The 23,000-nt window shown below is 38.8% G+C and overlaps 1 protein-coding gene across 2 annotated transcripts; it reads left to right on the top strand.

The window, feature by feature from the left end:
- The first annotated feature begins 259 nt into the window (after window positions 1-259).
- On the top strand, window positions 260-23,000 carry LOC136278867 (proto-oncogene tyrosine-protein kinase receptor Ret-like). 2 transcript variants are annotated; one of them, XM_066162021.1, is made up of 16 exons: window positions 260-393; window positions 1,579-1,682; window positions 2,030-2,094; window positions 2,190-2,386; window positions 3,968-4,075; window positions 4,915-4,933; window positions 5,389-5,428; window positions 5,964-6,237; window positions 7,503-7,613; window positions 7,715-7,905; window positions 8,057-8,179; window positions 8,302-8,372; window positions 8,668-8,708; window positions 9,013-9,109; window positions 9,411-9,510; window positions 22,821-23,000. In XM_066162021.1, exons 1-16 carry the CDS (start codon window positions 378-380, stop codon window positions 22,842-22,844), a joined length of 1,581 nt encoding a protein of 526 aa, XP_066018118.1. In that variant the 5' UTR covers window positions 260-377; the 3' UTR covers window positions 22,845-23,000. The 2 variants fall into 2 exon arrangements, with proteins under 2 accessions (XP_066018118.1, XP_066018117.1); XM_066162020.1 differs by lacking the exon at window positions 22,821-23,000 and adding an exon at window positions 10,060-10,450.

The following is a 23,000-nucleotide window of genomic DNA, read 5'->3' as shown; positions in this document are numbered from 1 at the left end:
ACATGTGTAAAGACAAAAAGAGTTTTCTGGGTAACCAAGCCTCCGGTGATGACTAGTGCCAAGGTTATCAAAATGTGTCTCAGATTCTGTCAATGACAATAGTCATGTGCATGGAAGGAATTTTTTGCCTTGTAAAGCAAGTTAGAGGGTCATTACTTTAATTTTTTCTAAAAAGGAAAATATCAGTTGATATTCTCTTGGTTGTGAAGGAAAGGCATGTGGATGAAATTTCACATTGTTTCATTTTAGAGTGTCAGAGAGGCTTCTATAAGGATTCTGTTAGTAATGCAATATGCGTGCCTTGTCCTGCAAATTCAGCATCTGATACTGGCAGAACTGGTTGCACGTGTAAAGAAGGTTACAGCAGATCATCTAATATGGCAGATTGTGAAGGTATACATATATATATATATATATATATATATATTAGTGTTTGGTCTTTTCCTAATCATTATCAATTAATAAGAGTCCTAAGGCCTAAAGAGGATCATTTCGATTTTGTCTATGAAAATTCAAATTGTTCAAAGGAACAAAAGGCTCTCCGGTGTTACGTTCTACTTAATGCTTAAAAAACATCGATCAGGATATATGCGTAATTCCTCCCACCACCAACACAACAACAGCATAGTCTGTTTTGGCTATGAGAGAAGTCTATTTCCTAGAATAATAAAATTGGAGCAAACGAGGAAGCGAAATCTCTCTGCCACCTCACCTGAAAGGCCTTAACAAGAAACGGGTGGGTAGGCGAGAAAAACAACACCACTTGACAAAACACTGTTCATGCTACGAAAGCACTAACAAAACTAAACCAGGTACTATAACCGATAAAGAATAGACAAAGGTGTGTCGCATGGCATGTGGCAATTAATCGCTTTGCGCAACAGCTCCCAAAGAGGGAATATTGACCAACGGTTCGGTCAAGGGTAATATCCAGCCATCATGATCGAACGAGGTTGGTCAATAAATGATTTATTGTATCGGGTAAAAATATTTTGTTTTGATAAGAAGCAAGAATAACTCATCTATTTCCAGAGCCGAGAGAGAAAGCCATCTGTGTTTGTAGCACAATAAACCCACGAGGGTTTTTTATGACTCTCTTCTGCCGTTTTTTGCGACTTCATCGCCGACATTGCCCAAAAATAACCGCTCCATGATGTTATTGTGATAAAGTAACCTACATGTATCATGCGTGTAAATGTCAGCAAGAAACTAGACTAGTGTAGTTAAGAACCTCTCTTGATAGAAAATCATGCCCAAATTATTCTTGTAGAAGCTCCTATAGAGGTGAAAGGGCATGCTTCCCCTTGAAACTTTAAAAAATACAGTCCTTTTTGATGCCATTTTCAACATATTAAGAGCATATTCAATTGAAAATTTTCTTGGATAACCTGATTGCTACATTTTTAACTCCTCAGTGAAAGCGGTCGGCTCTTAGTCCCTGTTTACATTCTAGATAATGGTATTTACTTTAGTGCGGGAAATGAAATGTTAATCATGATATGCAATGAAGTCACAAAATATCAACAAGTCTACGTTCATTTGTGTCTAATTGCAGTGTCTTTTTATTCACATGTACAGTCATGGTAAAAGTACTGATTAACATAACCATGGTCATCACCAGTGAAGGTTGTACTGATGGGAAATACGACATATCCTCATTACTGACGAGACTCAAGGAAGTGGTAACCATTTTGTTTAGAGCAATATTTCTATTTATATCTTTATTTCTTTCTTCTATTTCTGCCGTTGCATACAGTTAAAATTTTAGTTTTGGCTGTCGTGCGATAATGGCCGGCTATCAAAAGAAATAGAGACCTATTTTAATGAACTAAAAAATTCCAGATGAGCCTGTTCAGCGCTTGCATGGGCATGCCATGAACGTTTATAAAAGAGGTTTTTCATGACAAATTAGTGATATTCTCAATGTCGGTGAACATTCATATGTTTATCTGATTGTGTGTTGGTGTTTAAGGTGCTGGATGAACTCCTCGAACTCCTATTCAGTTTCACTTTTCTGTTCCTTCTTTAGATGGAAGACGCTTTTGCTTGGAGATTTGCAGGTTTCAAAAGTGTGCAGTTGAAAAGTAACATCAGGTTTGTAAATTGCCTGGATCAGCAAATGAATTATAATTTTCCGGTTTCTAAGGCACTTCGCCTTGTAATGACCCTCGTTTTTTGTCTTAATCAAGGTGTGAAAGTGCAACTTTTTACCTTGCACTCATAATCGATTCCAAAGTAAAAGAGCAAGATGTTATAATAGTACTTCGTAATGCTTCCAGAGATGGGAAGTTTGGAGACTTCACTATGAGTGCTATAAAAAGGACAAGATTGCAAATTGACTTGGAAACTGGAACTACTGAAGCAGGAACAATAACGTCACCTGGCAGTAAGTTTTAATCCTTCGATACAAACATCACAGTTCATTGGTAGCAGAAATCTTAGTCCATGATATGCTTCAATTGGAGTGGTTAATCATGGAATGAGATTTAATCACTTTCAAGCGGAACACACACACACACACACATTATGCACACTGCACAAGTATGTTCAGCATCTATTTGGAACATTCTTCTTGTTTATGGTATCCATGTTGATGTACTTGGTTGTATTGATCTTTTAAAACATCATACATATACATCTTAGATCATTCTTGTTATGAGTAATTATTGTAAATATATACTTCTTGATTTCTCCAGACTGCTTAGTCATACTGATTTGCATACCATAGAACTTTCCAGAATATTTTATCAAGTCACGCATTTACTATGTAATACTATTCAAAAGGTTATGTAAGCTTCAAGAATGTTCCAGAACACTTTATGAATATATATAAAGACTCACTTATGTAGTAGTAGGAGTAATTGTTGTTGTCGGAGCGACGACTGTTTTGAAAGCTCTACCGAGAGAGAGTTACTAGGGAAAATTGCTCATTTCAAGGAACTTTGGCGACAGCAGTGAGATTGTGTCAGTGGTGATCTAGGGTATAGACTGTGGCGGGCTTAATTAAGTTTATTTACGATAAATATTGTACTGCTTCTAGGAGTCGCTCCTTGTTAAGAACATTATTCGCTGTTTAATAAAGTAGTTAAGTTTGTGGGATTGAGTGTTTTTCTGTCGGTTAGATTATACCGTTACATTCTGTATAACACCACAAGAGCTAAGGGCTGCAGGGTGGGAAAGGGATATGCCCTTGGGTAGAGCATGATAAAAAGCTCAAACAATAACTTGCGAGGCCTTTGTTTCTTAACTTCGATCTGAGAAGTTAATGGGCTGAAGCAGTATTCCCTATGGGAGGAAGGGTGCAAGATCTCATTCAATAAAAATCGAACGGTGTACGCTTCTCCGCTAATATTACAAATATCTAATTTTTTTTTCGCTACTGGAAGTAAATGTCGCGAGAACAATAGGCATTTTGCCCGATGCTCTAATTTCGGCAGAATGTAAGAAATTTTTTAACACAATCGTTACCAACTAGATAAGAGAGCAAACATTTGGACTCAAAATCCAACGTATATTACTTTACTTAAAATTCTCACAACACATACAGCACAGTTATGCTAGAGAAATGATCGTGAAAGTGCCTGCGTGTAAACTTATAAACTGCATACAGACTGCATGAATCCTAGAAATAAGCCTTGAAGAGTAAAGAAAAAAACTTTTATCAAGTAGTTAACAGCTGTAGTGCAGTTTATAACAAAGAACTTTCATTTGTTTGGTTGGTTCGTTATTCAAATTGCTTTTAAAACATCTTAAAGAGTAAGTAAGGTTAGGGTATGGGTGGAAAAAAATACCTGTAATTTGGTTCTCACACTTAGTTAAACCCCTTCTTTTAAGTAATTTGTCACGAATTAAATAAAAAGTTATGTGTAGAAAAAGGCATCATGACTAAAACGGTTAAGCGGAGGATTGCCATAATTTAGTTTGAGGAGGCATATATGTCATACGTTGTTCAACTCTTGTATTCAAGGTGCCACAGGGATCACTGTTGGTGCAGTGGTTGGATCAATTGCCGCGCTGGCTGTTGCTGCTGGGATATTTGTCTTTTTCGTATGGAAGTGGAGAAAGAACTCAAATGGTAAGAGTAGTATTAATGCCAACTCTAGCCCCCAAGAAAAGTCGCGTGGTATCAAGCAACTGAAAACAGTTTATGTTTTTTATAGCCTTTTTTAAAAATAAGGTATGTTACTGGATTTCGAAACAGTTCTAATAAGTCCCTTTAAAAAAAAGATATTACTGTCCAACACCGTTATATTATAAAAGATATAATGAAACTTTTTAATTGAAAATGAATACTCTCTAAACTTCTAAGATTCCCTGAAACAAAGGTGGCAAATGTGCGATGAAAGAAAATTGAAGAAAATACAACTCAAATCCACTGCAAATAACACTGAACAAAAATGGAGTACGAGAAAGTGTCCATATCAATTTTCAGTGTCAAGGTTTAAGTCTGTGTAGGCCAGATTACCTAATATTGCGAAATAACGCGCAACGCCCGCAAATGCCATAAAATGTAGTTTGAGAATCAGAAACAGTTACGTGGCATGCCGACCAGAGTATCACTGAAGCCTCTGAGTGTTTAGGTGAGGCTGGGTGAACACGGCAAATCTCCTCTATAATCTGTTGCCTTTATGAAATATACACATATCCAAAAATTCACGACCGTGATTATATGTTCTCGTTTGATCGGGTTCTATAATTCTATGATTACAATTATAACCCTAGACCTGGGGACCACTTTCTACTGAAACTGACCATGTGTAGAATGAAATAAATGTCTGCATTGCAACATTCTGCATTGCCTTTGAATTATTTCTTACTTTCTCTTAACACACTTTTCGAGCTGGTTTTTCTTTGCTATCTTCTCACTATACGTTTTTCATATTTTTCATACTTTTTTCTTTTTTATCGTTCTAGAAACAAGAAGAAGAGAGAGGTGAGATTTTTAGAACGATAAAGTATTGCCCAATTTCATGTTTTGTTTTTGATACCAATTGTAAACTGTATACAACTGTTAATTTCAAGCATGGATTATGATAGTTACGCCTAGAGCAGGAGCTTCATCTAAAGTCAATTTCCCAGAGCATCCGTAACGTAATGTCGTTAAGACTACTCATGAGACCTTTTGAGAATGGACTATTCAGAGATAATTATCTTTCCTTAGGGCTAGTCCACTCAATGAAAGGCACAGATGCCTGGTTCCTAATCTTTATGAAACCTTTTTTGAGTCAGTGTAGCAGCGCAAAATGTGACATGTTGTCACTAATCCTTTCAAGACTAATACTTATAGAGTGCCTAAATGTTGCTTTCCTAGCTGAACAAATCGTCAACGTCCTTCTTCCGATTGAATTCGGATGCGACCGAAAACGTGATTTTCTTTTTTACTTTTAGGACAAACAGAGATACAATTGAGGAAATAGAGAATGTTTTTGTAAGTCGCTTTAAGATTTAACTCTTAACCTTATTGTGGTATAATACAGTATATCATTTTTTTGTCAAGAGGGTACGGTAACGAATCCTTCAATCTGATTGGTTCCTAGCGCAGTCCGGATTTTCCTACCTCTGCCGATGGGCACAGAGACGACCACCACAAATCAGAACGATCATCAGTGTAATCTGTAGGAAACAGAAGAACAAAATTGAAAGTTTAATACGAGCCAGCACCTTTATATTATTATTTTTTAATTTTTTATTATCGCACTTCCAGTAGTAACTCCCAAAGAATGGAAGATAGTGTCATAAGTGGTCATGAAATTCCTACAGGAGACAGCTGAAGAAAATTTAAAATTTAATACGAGCCAGCACATTTTATTTTTCTACTTTTATATAATTATAATGATGATATTATGCAACACATTCGCAAGAAAACTTTGACATGAACCACGGAATGAAAAAGAAGGTAGATTTGAAAAACGTTCCGCTGTAGCCCTAGTTAATGATTCCTTTTATTATTTTAAACTCAAAAGACTGAACTTGAGATGGCGGAAGCTTCTCAAAGCCATCAGTATATGGCATTGGATGAGAGGAATCGGTCACCGGCGAACTGTCCACAACCGAGCCAGTCCGTCACTGAATACACCTCTATATACTCATCACCACGCTGTTGGGAGATTCCTACAGAGCATGTGACTCTAGAAAAGGTCGTTGGTAAAGGGGCTTTTGGTCAGGTTGCCAAGGCAACAGTCATGGGCCTCCAGGGGAAACCTACAAAGACACTTGTGGCTGTTAAGATGTTGAAAGGTATCAAATACTTCAAATAATAGTATGTGTTTCAGTGAAATTCCAACGGCAACACTCCCATGGAAAGACTCAGCATTAGGCAGGTAGCGTCAAAAGATTCAGCCTTCTTCTCAATCCTGAAGGTAGCAAGGCAAACCTAATCTCCCCTCCCCCCACCCCTTCCTTAATGGGGAGAGTAAGGTTCATTTAGCAGTAGTACAATCAGCGGTCAACTAAACGTACCTCAGTTAGTTGATCAAGATCGTGAGACAATTTAAAACCAGCTATCAAACAGACCATGAATAGATATGGACGTGATCCTCGCAGTTATGAACACTATTAAAGTGGTAGTGAAAATAACGCCTGAAAAAAGTTCAGGCCTGTACGGGCCTTATTTTCTCTTCTACTTAAGCAGTGTTCATAACTACGAGGATCGATTCCATATCCAGATCGTTTCCTCAAACGTAGTTCCCTTGTGTGATTTGCATATATTTACAGTCATTTATAGACCATGAATGAGTTGACCAGACCTGCGTAATCGAGACATGACACGACAAGCTTCTTACGTGGCCTCAGCATGAAACTTGCTGGTGCAGCGCCCTCTGATATCTGAAGCCGTACAATTTTCTTACAAATTTATCAGAACTATATCTTTTCCTGCAAGAACATAACGACAGAGACGTTTATTTGCAGAGAATTAAATTCTCGCCAACAATCGACACTCCTCCCTCCCACCTTTTCAAAAGTAGCAATTCTCAAATACTGTTTTTCCGAATTCAAATTAACATAAGGGTGGTCCCTTTCAACATTAAACCTCAGCGGGAAAAGGAAAAAATGTCTCTGCTAAGCGTATGCCGCTCAGCAATTGTTTTGTACAAATCTTAAGCTAATTAAAATCAATTTCATTAAAGCATGGTCATACTGGTATAGCAGTGGAGTGAAGGGTTTTGTCATTGTATTTGTCGACTGAGAATAATGTTTGAAACTTATAGAAATTTATACTTACTTGCAGAGTATTACAGACCCAATTCAGTCCGTATTTTTGAGCTTTACACACGAGCTCCAAAGATAAACTTGTAAAAGATATTTCATGACTATTATCATTTCATAACCTTGTGATTTTAGATAGGATGTTCAATCACTAAACAACACGGAGCTCAAAGTTCGGAAGGAAATGTGCCACTTATTTTGATTCAGCAAGTCAGAGAATATCAACTGATATTTTCTGAGGTCCAGTTACTGATATTGTTTTTAAAGGTAACAGCTGTTGGGTGATCATCTTGCAGATCACGCTTCTGAGTCGGACAGGAAGGACTTGTTGTCCGAACTTCGATTGATGAAGGAACTCGATGCTCATCCTCATGTTATTAAACTTCTGGGATGTGTCACGAAATCTGGTAAATATGGAAAAGTGTACTTTAATCGCCCAAGCAGCCAAAACAAAGAGCAGATCTACTGCCTAATATAAGCACATTTTCACGTTTACCATGCTTTACAGGGCCATTGATGGTGTTGATTGAATACGTACCCTATGGAGATCTACTGGGATACCTCAGAAAGAGCCGTGGATTAAATGACACTTACTTCGAAGACCCGGATATCAAACCCCAAAGTAATCTGACGTCAAAGCAGCTGATGAAGTTTGCGTGGCAAGTTGCCGATGGAATGTCGTATTTGTCATCGATACCAGTAAGTAGGAACGCTATCTCTAGTTACTGAACTGTTACTTTGGCATATGTTGCTGAAATATGACATAAGTCATAACTTTTCATTATTTTCGTTCAATTATTCTGGACCCCTCAATTCATTGACATTAATGATTTTTTTTAAATTGTCGTAGATTATCCATCGAGACCTTGCAGCTCGTAATGTGTTGGTTGGAAAAGGAGAAACGTGCAAAGTAACAGACTTTGGTATGGCCAGAGACGTCAAAGAGGAGAGCATTTATCAACGGAAGTCTAAGGTACCGAATTTGTTCTCTTTGCTAGAGATCTCTGAACAGTCTGCTGTGGGTGAAGTTGTACTTATCCTTGATCATGATCTTTTCCTCAGTTTTGCCGACCAATTCTATGGTTTTTAATTTAGGGACGTCTTCCTGTTAAATGGACTGCCATTGAGGCATTGCTGTACGGAAAATATTCTACAAAGAGTGATGTGTGAGTACAAGGGCTTCATAAAGTCCATAAGGAAATTGGGTAAAGTGATTGGATGTCTAATGTATGTTATGCATTGTATTTTTTTAAAATTGATGTGGAGATGTGGAGGCATCCTATTTAGAAGGGGTGGTAATACCCTTTCTGGCTTTGAGTTATAAGTAACGGCCCAGGTCCCGCTCCTATTACAAGTCTAGTGTGCTTCCCACGATGTTTTGCCGAAGATGTTTAATTTACCTTTTTTAACAGTATAGACCAGAACGTTTATTTCCTTTAATGCATCTCGTCTGTTTTACAGATGGAGCTACGGAGTTCTCCTCTATGAGATCTTCACGATTGGTAGGTGGCGAGATTAATAACCAGACTATTAAGTTTAGCGTCAACGTGTCAACAAAAGTGGCATTTGTGTTGATACGTGGTCATGAAGTAAGCATGGTGTACCATTCTCTGAGGAATTCAGTTTTGCCTTTGTGTTTTGTACCTGCCAGGCCACCTTAGATTGCCTCAGTCGCTGAACTTATTCGAAAACAAACAAACAAACAAACAAATAAACAAGGAACAACGGTGGAGGAATTATATTGTAGAAATATATTTACAAGTGTCAGGCCCTTGAAGTGTATTGAGAGTACCCGCTTTATTTTAGGTGGTTCACCGTATCCAGGGAAAGATGGAAAAAAAATGGCAAAGTTGCTAGAGGAGGGATACAGAATGCCTAAACCACAACATGTGGATGAGAAGTTGTATGAAAAGATTGTGTTGTTATTGTTATTTTCTTTGTACGTTCTTATATAGCGGTAACATTTAAGTTCTTCTCGTGACAGTTGCGCATGCAGCTCAAAATTAAACCTGTTTTTCTTTCTGAATGAGCTTACTTAGGGGAAATATTGGAATGAGTCAATGATCACGAGTTTGTCTCTTGTGTTCAATAAAGAAAGGAATAAACTTTCCTACTGTATATTGCAACATTTTGTGCCTAACAACATCCTAACTGAGGGCAGTAAGAACGTATACTGATATGTCCTTGACGTCTTTGTGTTTTAGGTATGACATAATGACAAACTGTTGGAACGACGACCCTAACTTGAGACCATCTTTTGAAAATCTGAGGGAAGAACTCAAAGAAATGGAAAACCAGCACAAGGTAGATTTGTAGAGCTAATTTTGATCGTTTTAAGTTCAATTTGGCTTACGCAGGGTAAATTACAAACGCAGAATATCGTCTACTTCAGGGTAGCAGATTTTGGGTATTATAGTTTATTATGAAAATTATGGAAGTTTTGAAGCTACTTTACCTAAATATGAGGTAACAATGATATAATAGGATTCCACCCAGTGTCCTTGCACAAGTTCCAAAGCTTGTTCACAAAACACGGAAGGGGAGTATGTTTTGTTCATAGAATGAAAACCCAAAGTAAATGCAAAGTTGTATTGAGTTAGTACCACTGTAGTGCTTCGAACCTTTCGTTTAGTCTCTAGAGAGGTACACTAAAATATTCCTTAGCTTTTTCTTTATTCTTTTCTGATATCGAAATTTAGAATCTACCACTGTCAAATGCATGTGATAATTGTGTGACTACGAGTTGTTCGAGTGTTGCATGTCTATTTTATTTTGGTTATTTCCAAGTATATTTTCATCATCAACACGCTCTTTACGAAGGACAAAAAGTCAGTCAACCCTTTTTTTCTGCAGGGGCTGATAAACTTAAGCAATTACGACGATCGACTCTACGTTAATGTTGACGATCTTGCTGTGTAAGCGTATGCATTGTTATGGAGAAAAGGATGGAGTGATAAGTCTTGCAGCCCAAGGAGATCGTATGCTATTTTCTCTGTGTATTTGAAGTTAACCTTTCATCCTTTGTTAATACAAAACAAGCTGTCTAACAGCGAAGGGAGGAACAGTATAACTTTCCTTTAGTTTCACGTGTATCTTTTAGTATTTTTGTCTTGAAAAGACACACGATTTTTTAAATATTTTTACAAGTGATATAAATTAAAATTTTAATTTTAATTTAGTCTGAAACATTAAAATGTTTCAGACTAAATATTCATTTTTGTGTACAGTGTAAAATTGTTGAGGAATTTATGAGAATAATAGTGTTTTTATGACATTTATTTGACGGCTGTTCTGTGAATTGCACTCTAAAGCAAAGGATTGTTAATTAACTAATGATTGGACAAAGTCTTTTTCTTTTGTTATTTAAGAGGCTGTCTCTCTTATTTCCACCCGGTCAATTTTGCGTCAAAAATAATTTTGCCTGAAACTCTGTTAACAGAAAGACTTTACCTAGGAAAGAACTAAATTAGATTTGGTTTGATTCGAAATAATTTTCTGACTGCATTACGGGCCATAATTATTTCCCAGTCCGTAGGGACCGTCGCAACGTCTCGAAAATTGAAAAATAGGCATATTTTGTAACGTTGTAAAATATTTGATTCGCATAGTTAAGCCACAGAATTTATATCAGATTGCTTGAAAAACCTTTCTAGTTTTCCATGAAAGTTAGAATTTGCCCTCTCAACATATTTGAAAAGGCAAATTTTAGCATATTCTGACCACTAGAAATCGCCATCGGCCGATGGCCGTAAATAACCTTGATTTAGACGCTAAGTTTTGGGATTTGGGACCTGGTTGACGATTCTATCCTACACAGCCGTTAAGTGTAGACCTTTATAGGCAAAAATATGCAAAACCCCTGTACGTTTTCGATTTTTCAAAAGTTATGACCGTTTGAATCAGCACATGTACGAGCATTCGCGATTTTTTCGCCTACACCAAAATCGAACCACTGGAGCAGATTTCGTCATAAATACAGCTTACCCGCTTTGCAGCCCGGCTTCATGGCTCACTTCAGAATTTTTCTAATAACCAAATTGGTGAAATCCATGATAACTTCAACAAATAGCTAGGTATTGCCTTCGAAAAGTAGGCGGCATCCATCGTGATTCGTGGTATCAAAACAAATGCCGGAATTGGCCACATTTCGCGGTGAATCACCCATTTTACATCGCTGCAGAGCTGAATTTTTTCCAAAATCAGAATATAAACTCTCCATGTCTGGAAGCTGAGGGAGAAATGAAGGTTTTAGGCTTCTGAAGAGAAGAAATAATCGCTTAAATTTAGATCCAGTTCGATGTTATACTGTTCTCACAAAGGTCCGCACAAAAGAGAAGACCGCTGATAGCTTGTGCCGTACGTTGTGCTATATGGTTTTGTTTTGCATCCCAAGTAATATTTGGGCAGAAAAATTTTGGATGAAAAGAATAAATGCTTTTACCTGGAGTTTGATATCATATAATTAATAAATCAATTTCAAATATCCTGAGCTTGCTTCTCTCGGTTCCGCGTCGATTGTGTCCACAGAACAGCAACCTGTCAATAGCCGGAGAAATCATGGGTTTATGTGAAATTTCAGATATTCCTCGCTTCCCAAACTAGTGAACTGGACTTTATGATAACTCCAGCAAATACCTCCAAAATTCAGTGGTCGGCATCTGTCGATACTCTTCTTTGACTCGTTGTTGCGAACTAAACTCGAAAACTAAAGCCATGTTTCGTGCTTAATGTCCCGTTGAAACTTTGGATTGCAGCTGCATTCTCTTCAAGAATCAGTCATAGAACTCCACTTTTAAATCTATGTGTCGAAGTTTGGCGTTTTGGAATTTAAAGCTGAACGATTGCACTATCGCGCATAACAGAGGTCCGCATGAATCATTGCGGGTGAACCCGCTGACCCTTTATTGTTTTTGGAAGGCCTGCAAGTGTAGTATGGCATGCAACTGCTTTTTCGAAACCAGAGAGGCTTCAGTCTGTAGCGAGTCTTCAGCGAGGTTGTTAAAGCTTTCATTGGACAGAGGATACGCATTGACGAATCACCCAGTGAAGGGAACAACAGCTGCAGTAAGAATAGTAGACGAATCAAAGAACACTCTCTGTATAAATAAGATTGAGCATTTTAGTAACTTCCACAACTTCGAATATGGAGATATCGGTCTGAGAGTTTGGAAATGTTATGGCATCGGTAAAGGGAAGTACATTCCATATGACGTAATTTATATCAAGCACCAAGGTCAAACGTCCCTTCAAACCATAGAATCTCAAGGGTTTTATGATCCTCCTGAAAAACGTGTGGTCAAGCGTCGTTCAAAGGGTAGCAAGGAAACAGAGAGTACAACGCCATTGTTTGAATGCTCTGTGTTTGGATGTGTTGAAGTGTTCGAAACCTTTTTGCAGCTGGAGCTGCACCTGGACGTTGGAAAGCATACAGTCAGCAGGTAAAAGCCAGTATGATGGTATCGAGTGTTCGAGCTGTTCGTTAGATTCTAGTACACCACTCACTTCTCCCGTGGATACTTCGCCCCACTCGTCTTTACGAACAGGATGGGCCGTAAGCAAACCAAGGGGCAGCGTTAGATTTTCAGAGAAGGTAAAAGAATACCTAACGGCACGTTTTACACTTGGCGAAAGAACTGGGCGAAAGGCCGACCCCGCCCAAGTTGCAGTGGACATGCGAAATGCGAAAAATGAATCAAATGCACGTTTGTTCACTAGAGAACAGTGGCTGACAAAGAGCCAAGTTCAGAGCTTTTTCTCCCGGCTAGCAGCAATGCGGCAAAAAGATCAGGGTGTGATCGGGACATCACTGGATGAGGAGGAAGATATCCAATGCGTCCAGGAAAATTCCCAGAGATAAGATCTGGTAGAAAAAGTTTACAAAGAGATCAAAGTCTCACATCCAATCTGCTACGATACGTAGGACCTCTGTGAACGTTACCACAATAACACACTTCAGAAATTCAATGTGGTTTTGTTGAGAGCCATCTGTAGTCATTTTGAGATCCCTGTAAAATTGAGAGACAAAAAACAGATCCTCATAGACAAACTGTTGGACGTGATTAGTGATTGTCAGTGTGTTTCTCAGTAGACTTATGTAAACAATGTCTTATACGGTGGCTGAAAGTGTAGAATATGCTCTACAGATACAAACTACCTTTACTTCCGATATCAAGTTCTGACGGCGTTGTTAAAGTGTAATATATTATAATATCTAGTACTCAGTGAAATGTTTTGATAAAATCGATTGAAAATTTACCAAAAGCAACACTTATAACATCTGTTCATACGAAGCATGTGTCAAGTTTTTAACACGTTGGTAGCCGATTTCTCCGGCTATTGACAGGTTGCTGTTCTGTGGACACAATCGACGCGGAACCGAGAGAAGCAAGCTCAGGATATTTGAAATTGATTTATTAATTATATGATATCAAACTCCAGGTAAAAGCATTTATTCTTTTCATCCAAAATTTTTCTGCCCAAATATTACTTGGGATGCAAAACAAAACCATATAGCACAACGTACGGCACAAGCTATCAGCGGTCTTCTCTTTTGTGCGGACCTTTGTGAGAACAGTATAACATCGAACTGGATCTAAATTAAGCGATTATTTCTTCTCTTCAGAAGCCTAAAACCTTCATTTCTCCCTCAGCTTCCAGACATGGAGAGTTTATATTCTGATTTTGGAAAAAATTCAGCTCTGCAGCGATGTAAAATGGGTGATTCACCGCGAAATGTGGCCAATTCCGGCATTTGTTTTGATACCACGAATCACGATGGATGCCGCCTACTTTTCGAAGGCAATACCTAGCTATTTGTTGAAGTTATCATGGATTTCACCAATTTGGTTATTAGAAAAATTCTGAAGTGAGCCATGAAGCCGGGCTGCAAAGCGGGTAAGCTGTATTTATGACGAAATCTGCTCCAGTGGTTCGATTTTGGTGTAGGCGAAAAAATCGCGAATGCTCGTACATGTGCTGATTCAAACGGTCATAACTTTTGAAAAATCGAAAACGTACAGGGGTTTTTGCATATTTTTGCCTATAAAGGTCTAAACTTAACGGCTGTGTAGGATAGAATCGTCAACCAGGTCCCAAATCCCAAAACTTAGCGTCTAAATCAAGGTTATTTACGGCCATTGGCCGATGGCGATTTCTAGTGGTCAGAATATGCTAAAATTTGCCTTTTCAAATATGTTGAGAGGGCAAATTCTAACTTTCATGGAAAACTAGAAAGGTTTTTCAAGCAATCAGATATAAATTCTGTGGCTTAACTATGCGAATCAAATATTTTACAACGTTACAAAATATGCCTATTTTTCAATTTTCGAGACGTTGCGACGGTCCCTACGGACTGGGAAATAATTATGGCCCGTAATGCAGTCAGAAAATTATTTCGAATCAAACCAAATCTAATTAAGTTCTTTCCTAGGTAAAGTCTTTCTGTTAACAGAGTTTCAGGCAAAATTATTTTTGACGCAAAATTGACCGGGTGGAAATAAGAGAGACAGCCTCTTAAACAATTGTTTTTCGCTCAAATTTTTTATGTCAGGTTGATAAATTTTATTGTGTTGTACAGCAACGAAAAAATCAATAATTATATTTTCCGTTGGTGACCACGATGGGGCGTTGAAGTCTTGAGCGGCATCCACTGTTAGGGAACCCATTTCCGCTTTGAATGGGTACTCTAGTTCGTGGCAAGAAGAACTGGCCAAGATAACACTGATCGTCACCGGCCGCTTAAGATTGCGTATAGAAAAATGCAACTGCATTGGAATATAGTTTCCATGAACATCAAGATGAAGCCGATGAGGAACACCAACTATAAGATAGCGGTCATTTTTTCTTATGCGAAGTCTCGGAACATCAGGAATACGTCATATTCTCTCTTTTACATCAGTTTTCGGGGAATTTATCAGAGAGTTTCAGCTGAAGTTATAACTACAATGAGGTTTTTTTTTTTGAAAGTCCTATTTTCAAACTGACCGAATCAGGGATGAGCGAACTTTCTGCTTTGAAGCAAGAGGAACTCAACAATAGGGATTTTTTTCCCTGCCCCTTTCGACTGTGTATAGAAAATCTAGAGCCCTGTAGTACATGTTAAAACGTGCCATGGGAGGAACACCTATTGTAAGATGACTACCGTTTTTTTCTCTCGTTTGTACAGCCCAACCAAGGCCGCAGATATTAATGAACCGCACAAAGATCGTTGGCACGTTTGAAGTGTCACAAATAAGGAGTGGGTCATGTGTACACCACACCTATGAGCTTTTACCCTCCCCTTACTTGGCATTTCAGCCCAGGCAGTGTGCGCACCCTGATTACGTTTCATTGTGGAAGCGTGATCAGAAAGTGAAAAGGCAGAAAGCGGCAGATTTTGACAAAACAATCCTTCAAAGTTAGGCTATATCTTTTTCCTTTAACCATACTTTATCGTAATTTGACTCACACAGAATCGGAAGAAGTATGTTTTGCTCGTATTTGTCGCTGCTCAGTTGGAATTCAAGGACAAACGCAACGTTGTTTGGTATGGAATTTGAGACCGGTTTTTCTAAGATCTAATTTGCTTTACGTCATAATTTGAAGCCTCTCAAATATTTGGATGGCCATTTTAACCTAATTTAACAGCCCTGATAAAAACGCTTTCCAACGGTATTGATGTTTTTATACGTGTTTTTATTAGCGCTAGTGTTTGAGACCGGTTAGGGCCACTAAAGGCCTATTATTATTGCGTTACATAGCGTTACCATTTTTAGGTGATTGTATGGTAAATATACTATTGAATAAAGGACGGTTGAAGTAGAGCAATGAAAGGACTCACTTGATCTATGAATACTCTATATAGTGCAAGGCGACATCGTACATGACTCCATACAAGTCCAATGCACACCAATAGATTCCAATGGAAAACGTGGTTTTTAGATGGAATAGGCAAGATTCTATCTGTAACACCTTCCAACAGAAAAAAATGATTCGGCTGGTGGAAATTAACATTTATGCCCGGTGTTTTTTAGTCCTTTCAGTTTTTTAATACAGAATCTCGAAGTGAAATGTTCAGTGAAATCCGGCCGAATTGAAAGACGCGAGTTTTTTCCACATGACAATTAGAAACTGGAACATAGAGATTGCTCGCGATAAATGCGCTCGCGATAAAAGCGCCGTAAAACTCGGCTGTTGTGATGTGGCCTTCTGCCCAACGCATCGGAAAGGATAATAGAGCAAGTTCTTAGTTGTTTACTCGAAGGGCCGCCGTTGTAATTTCTGAGACTTGCTTCACTCTGATGACCGGAGATCGCCAGAATCAGCTAACCGCGACGAACTTCAGCATGATCGCTGAGTCTCTCTGACACCGTCATGATAACTAGGAATTTTAACAATTATGACAGTTTGGCTATATTTTTCATCACTCCCGTTTTGTTCTGTGTCGTTTTTGAACACGAAACTATATATACTATCGGAGTGTTAGCTGTATTTTATGTTTATTATTATTATTTGTAATTTAAACGGTAACCAATCTAAGCGATCATGAAAACCTTCAAAACTCGGACTATCCATTTCGTTTTCTCTTCGAGGATTTTTCTCTCTGCTCACGTTATAATAACGTAAGTGTGGCGCTCGATATGTTTACAAACCTTTGTTTGGTTCTTCTGCTGCTCAGTACTTGACGGCTCGCGTGTTCCGTAGCACAGTTTGGCAAATGGCGTGACAGCTTCATCTCAGTTCTATGTTTTATTTAACAAATAGAGAAGCCTTGGCTGTGCTCTGTTCTGTTATAAAGCACTTAGGAAGCGGCTAGAGCACTCAAGAAATGTAGGGAGAAACACGAGACGTAGTCGAGTGTTTCTCCCCATTTCTTGAGTGCTTTAGCCGCTTCCTAAGTGCTTTATAACAGAACAGAGCACAGCCAAGGCTTCTCTATTTGTTTTATAATAAAGAATCCATTAAATTCCCCGAGCATTACTTTCAATTTTCAAAACAAACTTTATTTCCAAAGCGAACAACAGTGTCGTCAGCATGCTCTATACTCTCATAAAGCACGCTACAATAAGCCAATCAGAATCCCTGTTAGAATGGTTCAAATAATCTGATTGGCTGTACAAGACTAAAGCTGTCAAAAGTGTCAAACCATCAAAGTTCACCTTCTGCGATAGTTTACAAACTAAAATAGTTCGGTAGGTCGAATTTAACACTTTTGCTTAAGTTTTTAAGGCTCTAATACAGAATCTTGAAGTGAAATGTTCAGTGAACTTCAGCCGAATTATGGCTCATAAAAACACGCGAGATTTTTTCATATGACAAGGTAGAAAACAAACTGTTCAGGGCGAGTGTTTTTTGAATGAACGACAGCCAAATTCACCGGAACATGAAGATCTCTCGGGATGACAGCGTCGCAAAACTCGGCTGCAATGACAGATGTGACTTTCCACTCAACGCATAGGAAAGGATATCAGAGCAAACTCTATTTTTTCACTCGAAGGGCGGCCGATGTAGTTTCTGAGGCTTGCTGTGATGACCGGAGATCGCCATGATGAGCGAGCCGCGATGGACTTCAGCATGATCATAGTCAGCTCGCTTCAGTTCCGAAATTTCACTTTCAATTATCGGAAAAAAGCTAAAAAGAAGTCCCGGAAAAGCTCGAACATAGTACAGTTTGGCAGATAGCGTAACAGCTTTAGCTCAGCTCTATGCTCTATACTCTCATAGAGCACGCTCTTTCAACCAATGACAGTGCGCGTTATATCCGAACTTTATTATAAACCCTGTTAGAGCACGCTCTTTCAATCAATGATAGCGCGCGTCATATCCGATCTTTGTAATAATTCTCATTAGTGCGATCAGTTTAAGGTGATATTTCCTTATTCGTAAGTTCTTTATGTTAGGCAAAGCCGGACGAGATTGTGCAAAAAAAATTATTTTCTTCTTTGTGCTCCCAATCTAATCTTTCTCACCGGTAGAAATAACTCCCGAGATATATTTCCCAAACTGTCATCTGGGTATCCTCCACTCTTTATGCATATTTTGAAACTCTGTACGCTTTTTATTAAATGTAAAGCGGGACGAATTCGTTCCTAAGAGATGCAGCACTTCTCCTTTTACGAATTCTTTATTGCGCCTGATGGATAAAACGTATAAAAATTCGTGCATTGGAAGGTCTTTCGGTGTTTGTAGTGTGTTTGTACGTCAAGGGTCCGATTCCCAGTTAAATATCTTTCGTCTAGGAACGAAATTTCTGACTTTAATATTTATACAACCATCGGCTGTGGGTGTAACTGCTGTCATATGGGAATAGATCTCAGCAAAACTACAATTTAGATTCTTTCTGAAACTCGTCAAGTGCCTCCTTAGAATGAATTTGTCACGAAGGAACGTCTGGAGTCGCGCAGGCCCGTCAAGACATTTTAGCTTTCGGATGATCGGCAACAAACAGTGAATCTCTGTTACATTCCATGTATTCACGCTATTCTCGCTGCCACAAAAGACGTTCACACGCTTACGACTGCCGCAGGATGCAAATGACTTACTTTCCTTTTACGTCTATGATGCAACGTAACCAAAGTGCGCACATCGCCTGCTCCACCCAGTTCTGTGGTTACTGTTTCAGACCTTATCTGTATGGTAATCATATTTGGGCATACTGGTCTTCCGGCCTCGCCCAGGTGTCATCTTTTGACTCTTTATGAATATGTCTCATGTGACCACTAATCGCTTAAACCTTGATGATGAAGTTATTCCGTGCAACTTTAGTTCTATGGCTAATCGCTATTTTGCGCGAAGTTTCAGGAGAAGCAGGTAAGAGTTTGCATGGACGACTGAAAGGTGTTTTATTCCTAGAATGAACCTTTTAATTATGTTCAGCAGGCAGTCAGTTCGACAAGTTCTGCCGCGCTACACGACTCTGATGCGAAAGCCACTCAAGCGGCCGAGCCAAACAAATTCATAAGAAACATGTTTTTGCATTTTACCACAATTAATTGTTATATGGCTTCGGTAAATCCTGAACTTCGTGCGACTCTGACCAAACGCCTGAAACAGAGTCGAACTTCTCCGTGCCACACTTTTGAGCGTTATGTAAGCTACCCGTGTTAAATGAAAGAAGTAGAATGTTATTAAAGGCGGTTACATTTCTTCTCTCCGTTTATCACTGGAAGGCGAGGTCAGAGCGCCCTTCAAGAATCGATGTTATAACTGTTGTGTATTCTAGACGATGGACTTTGACTAAATACTCAATCTTTGAGAAGGGCGTTTTCAGTTGATACTTCAACCTTTCCCAGCGTAAATTAGGGTAATTTAGATATCATGCGAATTTGGAGCTTAATAAGCTCGAAGGATCAACGTAAATGACCTATTTTTGAGGCAGCATCAACTTTCTCTACTTCTTATGTTTCATATGTCTGGATACAGACCAGATATTTTTAGGCTGTTATGTATTTCGCTTCAAAACAACTTTAACTGGATTTCCGCCAAGTGATTAATATGAAACTGAAATACAGTTCCATTCACGTAATATATAGATTTCGTCAAGCCTAAAAGCGGAGCTCTTTTTAGTCACATGCAGTATTTGATGTCGTATCAGTTGCAATTATATTCTTTTAAGCGTGACTAATAATTTCGGTTGGGGAAAATGAGCCAAAATTAAAGGAGAGGGTAACTAAACGCGACTTCGAGTAAAGACATCACCATTCGATGAGAATTGTGGTTTCGTAGAACAATACGCAGAATTGTATGGGCTTCTCATATATCTTCTCTTGAAGTTGCAAGGCATGACCGCTTGCTCCATTGTTTTTTCTTTAGCGTTCAACTTCCTTTGATAGGCGTAGAAATTAATAAGAAGAATCACTTTTAACTGTCCTCTGGCTGGAAATACAGGACTTCTCTTTGAGATTTTTTCTGTTATTAATTTGATAATATCTCCGGAATTGCATTTAATGTCAGTGTCTTCAAACCAACTGTCCATGATCTTCGCTACTGAAAAACGAAAGTTTTCTGTCATGTTTCTCGCGCTGCGAAATTTTGACTTAAAGGAAGACAAGCCTAGAAATAGAATATCATAATTAAAACTTGATGATGAAGAGAGACTTAAAATTTGTCCACGAAGATATTTGTAGAAACCTTGGAAAAAAACTAGGATTTCATTTGTACATAACAGAAATGAATTCAAATTATCGATCAAGTTTTTTCTTTAGTTTTAAAGTTGATGTTGTTATTAGCCACAATAATGAGATTGAAAAGTTCTAGATGGTATTCTCTCATGTTTGCAATAAATGATTTTTATGGAAGGTGGAGTTGTGGCAACATATTAACACGGAACACAACAATAAATTTTATTGATCTGTAAAAAGTTCTCATTTGACCATCTACTAGCAAATACTTTTTATATATTTCACCCCAACCATTTCCTACAACTTGTAGACGCAATAACTCGTCATGGAACGGGAAAATTTGCAGCTTACATACCCTGTTAGTAATGCCATGTCCAGAATAAGGTAACAAGATTAAGGGGTGTGTCTGTGGAAATAGCCTCGGTGTACGTGTCATTCATTTGCTAATCGCCCCAGTTGCCAAAGTTTGGATGAAGTTAGGCTGTCAGGGCAAAGGTCTGAGGATTTTAGGGGGCCAGCAGATTTAGGAAATATTCACAAGGGAAGAAACTTGTCTATGCCGAGAAACTATCATTGTACAGAGCCATACTTGTGCTCATGTGTAATTAATCCTCTTCCTACCAGTGTTGTTAAGGAGTGCTTGGATGAACTGTCACCCGCTATATCGTCCAGTGTAAATCTCTCCCTCGAACAGGGTCATTTCCCTGATGCGTGGAAAGGGGCGCTGGTCAAGTCCAAGCTCAAAAAATCTGGTCTGGAACTTGATGAGAAGAAATATCGACCTGTAAGTAACCTCCAATTCTTGTCAAAGCTTGCAGAGAAAGCAGTTGCCCAACAAGCAGTTTCTCGTGTTATGGCATGCGGGCTTTTCCCTGCGCTACAATCGGCTTATCGGCAGCACCGAGACGGCGTCACTTCGTGTTCAAAATGACATCTTACTTAATATGAACAGATAACATGTATCGTTATTGGTCTTCCTTGACTTGGGCTCTGCATTCGATATGATCGATCACACGGTATTGCTTCGGCGTCTTGAGGATAAGTTTGTATTTTATAGAACTGCATTGGAGTTCGTACCTGTCGGCAGATTCAACAGTTTGTATAGACGGTGCAACTTCTGGCAAGTTCGACATCGACTTTGGTTTACCGCAGGGTTCCTGCATCCGTCTATCATTGTTTTCCATCTCGCGCTACGCGAGTCAATTGTTCGACATTGTCACTCAACCATACCCACAGTGCATTGCTATGCCGACGACACGAAGCTGTATCTGGCTTTTCGACAGGGGGATCGTGCCACTCAACATTCGGCTGTTGCTGCATTGGAGGCTTGTATACAAGATTACGGGAGTGGGCGATCAAAGATAAGCTCAAGATCAACGACGATAAGTCGGAGTTCATTCTTATTGGCACTCAAGCGCAGTCAAAGAAGATGGATATTGACAACTTGGCTGTAGGAGAATCTTGTATATCCCCCAGTACAGACGCAATCAGAAACTTGGGTGCCTGGTTTGATGCAACTTTACAATGAGTATGCACGTTACAAAAACTTGCAAAACAGGTTTCTTTTACCTCCATAATATCAGCAGGATAAGAAAATTCTTAGCTTAAGGAATCACGGAGAATTTAATACATGGGTTTGACGAGCCGCCTCACTATTGTAATTCTCTATTGTATGGATTACCTAATTGTCTTATATCTAAAATGCAACGCGTTCAAAATGTTGCCGCAAGACTGGTGTATAGAGCATCGAGATATTGTCACATTAGCCCCTTGTTAACGGAACTTCACTGGTTAAATTTTAAGCATGGAATTAACTTTAAGATAATCCTTATAGCCTATAAGGCTATTTATGGAGCAGCAGCAGAATATATTAGGAGTCTCTCTCAACAGAACTCCAAATATGGACTACGAGCTAAGAACACAACCCTACTAACATCATTAGCTACAATAACCTTGCCAACTCTTGGTGACCGTGCGTTTGCTGCTGCTGCCCCTCGTCTTTGGAACTCCTTGCCAATAGATATGAGTGGAGCACAGTCTTAATACTTCCAAGAAAAAGCTCCAGACTCATCTTTTTAGGATCGCATCTTTAAATTAGTATTTACATTTTAAAACTATTACTAGCTTTTTATACTTTTAGCTTATCCCATAGTTTTGTATTTATTTGTTTTTAGATATTTTGTACTGTAAATCGGCATTTAAAAACGTATGTTGAATTTGCGCTGTATAAATAAATATTTATTATTAGCAATTATGGTCGCCATGTTGTGACGTCACGTGGTTATCAAATCTGATAATCATCCCGGACTGATGGTTTACAAACTGGAAACTTCAGCAGGTCGAATTTAACCACTTTTGCCTGACGCTTTTAATGTTATGCAGAATCTGAAAGTGAAATGTTCAGTGAAATCCGGCCGAATCGTAGCTTATAAAAACACTCAAACTTTTTCACATGACAATTAGAAAACAAACGGTTCAAAGCATTTCTTTTCTGACTGAACGACATCTGATTCACAGGAACATGAAGATTGTTCGAGGTGACAGCGCTCTAAAACTCGGCTGCTGTGACTGAGAAGGCCTGCCACTAGAGGCATCAAAGTGCGGCCGACGTAATTTCTGAGGCTTGCTTCCTTGCGATGTCACCTGAGATTGCCTTGATGAGCGCGATGGACCACAGCACTATGGCAGTCGCTCTGA

This window comes from Pocillopora verrucosa, unplaced genomic scaffold (assembly GCF_036669915.1).
Source record: "Pocillopora verrucosa isolate sample1 unplaced genomic scaffold, ASM3666991v2 scaffold_97, whole genome shotgun sequence".
Classification (NCBI taxonomy): domain Eukaryota; kingdom Metazoa; phylum Cnidaria; class Anthozoa; order Scleractinia; family Pocilloporidae; genus Pocillopora; species Pocillopora verrucosa.
The sequence above is the reverse complement of the archived record's forward strand: the minus strand, read 5'-3'. Positions and strand labels throughout refer to the sequence as shown.

Bases quoted from the DNA above. Each gene is read 5' to 3' on its own strand.
- LOC136278867 (XM_066162020.1), top strand. The intron at 5,429-5,963 runs GTAAGTCGCTTT...TAAACTCAAAAG, and splicing joins AGGAAATAGAGAATGTTTTT to ACTGAACTTGAGATGGCGGA. The intron at 8,180-8,301 runs GTACCGAATTTG...TTTTTAATTTAG, and splicing joins TTTATCAACGGAAGTCTAAG to GGACGTCTTCCTGTTAAATG.